The sequence below is a fragment of the Liolophura sinensis genome, chromosome 7, assembly GCF_032854445.1.
Source record: "Liolophura sinensis isolate JHLJ2023 chromosome 7, CUHK_Ljap_v2, whole genome shotgun sequence".
Taxonomy (NCBI): Eukaryota; Metazoa; Mollusca; class Polyplacophora; order Chitonida; family Chitonidae; genus Liolophura; species Liolophura sinensis.
Window position 1 is genome coordinate 55,543,824 of NC_088301.1, and position 7,414 is coordinate 55,551,237.

General features: G+C 39.8%; 1 protein-coding gene across 2 annotated transcripts; it reads right to left on the minus strand.

The window, feature by feature from the left end:
• Window positions 1-1,519: 1,519 nt before the first annotated feature.
• On the minus strand, window positions 1,520-7,176 carry LOC135471340 (uncharacterized). Of its 2 annotated transcripts, none has more exons than XM_064750536.1 (4): window positions 7,068-7,176; window positions 4,978-5,126; window positions 3,162-4,451; window positions 1,520-2,646 (listed from the first exon to the last, which is right to left on the minus strand). In XM_064750536.1, exons 2-4 carry the CDS (start codon window positions 5,120-5,122, stop codon window positions 2,501-2,503), a joined length of 1,581 nt encoding a protein of 526 aa, XP_064606606.1. In that variant the 5' UTR covers window positions 5,123-5,126; window positions 7,068-7,176; the 3' UTR covers window positions 1,520-2,500. The 2 variants fall into 2 exon arrangements, with proteins under 2 accessions (XP_064606606.1, XP_064606608.1); XM_064750538.1 differs by having other exon boundaries at window positions 5,016-5,126; window positions 7,068-7,096.
• Window positions 7,177-7,414: the final 238 nt, after the last annotated feature.

Below are 7,414 nucleotides of genomic sequence, written 5' to 3' on the forward strand. Positions count from 1 at the left end.
ACTTAAGTACCAGTGCCTGTACCAGTATGTGAAAACATGCCTGTCAGAAATGTCCTACTAGACAAAAGTGGCATTTCACTCTTGATTGAGCCTTTACTACTGTATAGGAGCCAGTTGTTCTAACCAGGCTTTTGGTCATCCTAGTGCAGTGTCTGTTTTGATGTCAGCATGAAGAGATTAATACGGTCTCTGGTTTTGAGCCCCAACTGAGTTTACTCTAACAATGTGGAGGCGTCATGGCGGAACACTTGCACATTATAGTTTTAATGACATCGTCTGGATATGAGCTTGCCTGAAACAAGTTACCATACAGAAAAAGATCCCGCACGCCTCTTTGGATCAGCTGTACTTTTTACTATTAGCCGGAATCGAAAAGTAGACAGGCAAGCCGGCAAGGGACACGCATGGTCTAGCTAAAGGGGTACTGTGCATATTCTTTTCGCCTTGGGAACCACTTTCGAATTTTTAAATATTTTCATGTGTATACATATATGTAGACCAAAAAAATGAAAAGATTGTGTTTGCTTACTTGTATGTTAATCGGATGGTCAATTATGACAGGTCTTTATGACGGATTACAGAACACCATGACATCAGGTTCAACACCCATGTATTCTGTCAGGAGCCTGCCAGACACCACAGATACACATGGGTATCAATAGCACATTAGTATTACTAAACTTGTACTTTGTGCACATTTAGAAGGCAGATCGTAAGTTGGTGCGCTGAGCCATTAGTCGTGGTTCCCAATATAAAGCCCCTTTCCCACTATTGTCACGACTATATTCCTGACTGTTTACAACCATCCCAAGTTGTCAGTTTCTATAGCAATCACTAAACAAACTAAACTGAATACGAGAGTTCAAGAGTGTCTCAAGACATAAGCGGATGGAAAGTTTTTGGCGCCTCGATGCCATTTCCATCTTCACTACCACATTGCGTGTTTGGCTGGACAACATGGAATTTAAAGATGTCCCTCGGGATGTGGGGAAACTGGTTATCTGCAGTGCTGCTACATGTGTTGCAGTGGGGAGCAGCTACGGAAGTCTAAGGAAGCAGCACGGCTACGTAGGCCCACAGCAGCTCCAAGTACCACTACACCACATAGCGTTAGAGAAACGGAACCAATTACCGGCAGTCTTTGGGGCCAAAAAAAGTCACGACATAACACGACTTAATGGCGACAAATCCAGACCAAATGCCGATCTTTGCCACCGAATTAAGATAATTGCACGATTAAATTACGACGCAAGCAGGACAATATAACGACTGTCAAGTTGTGGCCTAGCTGTCGTGAAAGCTTGCCGAACATACAAGACTCAACAAGAACGACGCCGATATGCCAAAACACAAGCAGGACAATTAAAAGATCGCATCAGGAGTCTGGAGTCGACTTTAGACGTGAAACATTCGGTAAGCCAAGTCGTTTTTTCACTATGCAAAAAGTTTCGTAAATGAGCCTTATGTGATCGATACAAAACAAAGAATTTAAAAAGTCTTAATATAATTTTGCATACCAGTACTTTTTTCATTTGTGAGTATCTAGCTCTACATTGCATAGTAGACAATATTGTGTATTTAGCCAGACGTAGTTACGGATAAGTAAGAATCAATCTTGTAGGCACTCTACAATATGCTAGATTAAGGGATGATGAGTGTTACCTAGTCTTTGTTGTTCATTTCAGTACAGAAAATATCAAAGGACAGAAATTTTAGAATTAGGACGAACAATTTATATTTGCATATCATCCTGGATCAAAATCTTGGGCAGGTAAAAAGTGGGGGCCCAAGCACACCTGGGTACCCATAACCCACAAGTGAGGGTGCCTTGGGCCCCTGCCCACCAATCCCACCCAGTTCTGATACCACTGATGCACTAGAAGGGGTATAATGCCTTGATACCATCTCCAAAAAACAACAACAATCTTATGTGGTATGGCTATATGGCTACTGTGTGGTAAATTGACTAAACATACTGACGTCAACTTTAAAGAAGGTGGCTTCCTCATTGCGATATGTGCGGATGTATTTACCAAAAATCTTGGCAAGGAACTTGTGCGAACAGGCATGTCGAAGATGGAGATCACTACTAAAGCTGTTTACTTCACAGGTATTGTACTGGAGATCATATTTGCCGGTTAAAGGTTTAGCATTGCACCTGTGGTGGTATTCTATTGGAATATTCCAGAAAAATGCTGTTGCCTTTTGCTATAACCAAAACTGAAACAGCTACCCAAAGAATTTTCAAGCCTCCTAGGATAATTTTCTATAACATTTAATACACCACCAACATAACACTTATGTTGTGGTATCACAAAACAATTCTTTTACAATATTTACATCAGGGAATGAATTATCTGTTGTAGCAACGTTGTTTCAGTATTTTATCACAAAAATGAAAGGAAAGCAAATACAAATGTAGATACTACAATGGACCACTGCAAGATCACTGTGTGCCTATAATAAAGACAAAACCAATGGTAACTGGGATGTTCTGTTGCTATCTCTTTGGTGAACTGTCAATCGTTCTAGACACTGATGCTGTTGTTCCTGGAATCTTTGCTCCTGAATCGGCAGGTAGGATAGGTCTGTACTTTGTGACAACTGTTCTCTTTTTCATTGGATACTTAAAGCTCACTTTCCGCCCTGGAAATAGAAATATTCAATATTCATCAGGTAACCGTTCAATGCCAAGTAAGTGTGGAAGTGAAATTTAACTGCACCTTAGGAAAAATTACATAAAAGTGTGCTAAAGGGATATGGCAGATATTGACTGTAACTGCAGTAAAGAATATTTCAGTTATACAATGGTGGCCAGCACATTATGATGAGATAAAATTGGGCAGAGCCCAGGGGAAACCCAGGACTATCAACAGCTGGTTGGTACACCTTCCCGCATACGTCCATCACCGTAACCAATCAGCCGCAGAGGCCCCATTGGGCATCTTCAAAATCATTTCTGTAAAGTCTGATGTTTTGAGTGATTAATCAATGAACAGTATATAGTCTGATAAAAACAAAATAATAGGATTTTGAGAAATTAAATTGTCCCTAAATTTTAGATAAGAGCTTCACATCCTGAATGGAAGGATTCATAAAACACTGAACATTATTCAGATAATTTGGATCAATATTTTGGAAGTGTTAAAGTTTGGGTGTACCTTGCGTTGGTGAAATATTTGGAGAGGACGTTGCCCCTTGATCCAATCCCAGAGAAACTTGATTAGGAGAAAGGTGAGGAACTACACACTGAATTCCTGACCAGACTGCCTGTGTTGCTGCCTGATTAGAAGGATTTATTGTAGGGTTGCCATTAGCTGCTGGGTGCTTTCCACTAGCTGCCAGGTGTTTTCCACTTGCTACTGGCTCACAGCTAGAGGGTTTTTCAGTTGACAGTTTTGTCTTCTTAAAACGGTCTTGTTTGGTATTTGGAGTAGAGTTCGATATTGACTTCCTCTTCTTGTCCTCTGTTCCATTTACTGCTTCTTGACTACTGCTTGAATATTTGTGTGGCATTTTAAGAACAGACATTTGCCCCCCATTTAGATTAGTTATGGCTGGATTACAGATCGGAATACGAGGGGCAAAAGGCAGTTTTACCTTCACAGGCACTGGTATTGAAGGCACACCACACTGACTTGCTGACTGGAGGGGTATGGAGCTAATATTTACTCCTGTCTGCCCTGAACTTAAGGCATTCACTAAACTTCCCTGGGTTTTAGCAACATTGACAGCTGTGATTGGAACTTGAAAAAGAATTGAACTACTGAGAATTGGGTATCCACCGGAGGAACATGTGCCAACCTGGACATTTTGCGATGCACTTGAGATTTTGGTTTTCGTATTATTCTTCAAATTTACAGTGGCATCTGAAGGAAAGTCAGTATCAGGTAAAGTTTTACCAATAATAGACATCAGACTTTGGTGATTTGGTGAATCCCTTTCCTCAGAGTCACTTCTGGAGTCAGATTCAACTTTATCACGTACAGTAGTCTCATGAGAATGAAGAGATGTATGTATACAGCTGCTGTCCAACTGTGACTGGTTTCCTGGAGGTACAATAACAACAAAATCTTCATCTTGGGATTCTTTCTTTACAACAACATAAAGTGATTCCTCTTCACAAGTTGCTTCCTGCTCATCTGGACTTGATAAATTTTTATTGTTATCCTTGCTGCAACTTGGTGTTGGCTGATTACACTTGCTCTGGTTGCTGGAAGATGCCTTCTGTTCAAGCTTATCAGATGGACTACACCTGTCTTGTCCATGTTCATCAACACCTACAACAGACTTGGCATCTTGAAAAGAGTCACTCATATCATGGTGACAAGGACATTTGTGGGTACAATCAGGTGATTCGATAGCAACTTCCCTCTCTTTGGATTTCTTTTGTAGTAGAACACTCAGAATACCTTTCAGCCACACTGGATCAGGAGTATCACCATCGCATTCTACAAACAAAAGGAACAGCTATTAGATATTTAATATTATACTACTCACAATATTCAGAGTAACAATCCAGTCACCTTGTCAGTGTGATTTTTAACTAAAATTGGTGACCTTTTTACTCTGTTCTTTCTTTAAAACAAAAAGCTCTCCTGACTGCACAAACAGCCAATCAGTACTATTACTATGGCACAAATACAATTTCATACCCCGATAAAACACATAGCTGTGATATTACACAGTGAATTAAGCTACTGGAAATTTATAAACTTTTGCCATATTTTCATGGACCAATTACATTTCCCCTCCACTTTCTCCAGCCCTCTTCACCACACCCACCCCATAAACAGCAATTATTATAATTCATAAATAAATATAATAACAATAATGTTAACACATAATCCAATAAGAGGATCTCAGCATGCCAACTAAAATTTTTAAACACAATTTTCTGATTTCCTAGGTCTCAAAGAATATCAAGATAGGGGTTTACCATTTGATCAAGATTTTCATATTGATCAAGACACTTACCCAGTGTAATATATCCTTTTAACTTATACTCTGCTAACCTGAGATCCACCCAGACAGCAAACTGTGAAAGGATATCTGGTTCACTGCAGAGTTCTCCGATGATGGAGGCAAATTTGAACTGAACTCGCTCCAATGTCACAACCATTGTTCTGAAAAAACCAAAAGGACTTTCATAAAAGTTCTGATTAAAAGTAAACTTTTTCTTCACATCAGCTACTGGCCCCGATAGCACAGTTGGTAGAGCGTCCGCTCTGGGAGGGGTAGATCCAGGGTCAATCCTGGGTCGAGTCACACCAAAGACGAAGGGGACAGTAAAACGACTGGTTGACCCATATCAGTATAATGGCTTGGGCATGACGGTTTACTTGCCTTTGGTAAGGCGTCTCAGTGAAGCTCCACTAGGTAAAAGAACAGTGGAAATCCTGCAACAAGTGTGCACATTCCATGCACACTAACGATTCCTTTGTTGTCATATGAATGAAAAATTGTTAAGTGCGACGTTAAACCCCAAGAACTCACTCACTCTTCACATCAGCTTTATGTATTCTAGACAATTCTTTTCAGGGTGCTGGAAAGCGCCTAAAATTAAAGGAAACATTTACTTATTTCATTCAAAAACAAGTTGATGGAATGAAGTTTTCCTTTGGTTTAAAAGAAAAAAGCCTGAAATTCCTGAGGAACCCACCTCATCTGGCCATGCACATGTACGTAGTTATCTCCCCTGACACCCTTGCTTTAAAGCTCTTTGGTGTAGGGCTGGTTGTGTACTAGCATAAGCAAGGGCCAAATTTCTTCTGGAAACATGCATTGCCCATATTACAGATTCAAACAGTGGCACAAAATATGCATACCGGTTCGTTTTGGTCCCATGAAGATATGTAATTTCATTTAATAAACTGGTCTGTTACTGCAAATGATAATGGCCAGCACTCAGAACAATTGCCATGAACATAATACATAATGTGACATCAGTCTTCAGTATTTATGCACTAGCAGAGAGTCATGAATGGCTGATGTTCTATAAAAAATAATCTGTCTCAGAACCTTCTACCAAATTGGTAGATAAGTTATCTTCATATCATTCTTGGTGAAGCAGGACCAGTAAACACAATCACTTATTTGATACAAGGGCATGAATGAGATCTGGGCAATAAACCTATTTGTTTTTATTATCATTTTTTGGAACAGAGTCTTACTGGTGACCTTACAAAGTAATTGTTGCAAGTCGGTCACTTTAGAAGATATTCAAAATCAGAACAAATTAGCCTGATCAAATATATATATGTTTATTCTTTCCAAACGACATGGTTCCGTCGTACCACTAAAATACCCATGTATATTTCATAGGAGAATAAATTAACCTCTCATTATGACAGCGTGACGGAGTATTGTACAGTGTTGTAGTTACATGTACTTTATCATCAGATTTTAAGTTACTGTAAATCTTAACCCTTTTCTCCTACTGATGCAATTTTTTTCAGTGGAATATATGCACACAATTAGTTCACTACACCCCATAGTTCTCTCAGAATGTTTCAAAGTATTGGTTGTAGAGGCAGCTGAAAAGGATGAAGGATTAGGGCAGGTGCTTTTATGGAGTATTGCATATATTCACTGTCAAGTTTTGAAATACGACTCCACGTCACAATAACTGATTTTTTTTTTTGATTGGTGTTTTACGCCGTACTCAAGAATATTTCACTTATACGACTCCACGTCACATTAACAATGATTTTTTTTTTTTGATTGGTGTTTTACGCCACACTCAAGAATATTTCACTTATACCACAGCGGCCAGCATTATGGTGGGAGGAAACCGAGCAGAGCCCGGGTGAAACCCACGACCATCCGTAGGTTGCTGGCAGACCTTCCCACGTACGGCCGGAGGGGAAGCTAGCATGAGCTGGACTTGAGCTCACAGCGACCGCATTGGTGAGAAACTCCTGAGTCATTACGCTGTGCTAGCGCGCTAACCGACTGAGCCACGGAGCCCCCCCACCAACACACACACACACATTAACAATGAAAGTTCAGTTCAATACCTACATGGGCCATAGTTGGCAATGCTAAACATAAAATGTCGTACATACCAATTAATTAAATCAACACCATCTGAGTGGAAAAAACATTCATTTCCCGAGCAAAACTAGGAAAATACAGAACAACTGTTCACAACGCTCTCTTTCGTCACGAAGCGTTCCACCATGTCTTTTTGTACTTTCGAAACAGGAGAGCTCCATCATTAATCACCGGAAGTCATAGAACTTTTACTAAAGATGGACCGAGAGTTGAAAAAGGCCCTTGATTAGTTTTATTTATTTAGTCAAATGTGGTTTGGCGCTGTATTTAATGTATTTAAAATTTTTAGCAGGTTGAAACAAAATACAGAAAAAAGGATAAAACGTATAAAAAGCTAGGCAGAACGTGTTGAATAGCA

Excerpts from the sequence above, each read along its gene's own strand:
- LOC135471340 (XM_064750536.1), bottom strand. The coding sequence starts at position 5,122 with ATGGTTGTGACATTGGAGCGAGTTCAGTTCAAATTTGCCTCCATCATC. Across the intron at positions 4,452-4,977 it reads AAAAGGATATATTACACTGG|AATGCGATGGTGATACTCCT; the intron begins GTAAGTGTCTTG and ends TTTTGTTTGTAG. Across the intron at positions 2,647-3,161 it reads AAATATTTCACCAACGCAAG|GGCGGAAAGTGAGCTTTAAG; the intron begins GTACACCCAAAC and ends TTCTATTTCCAG.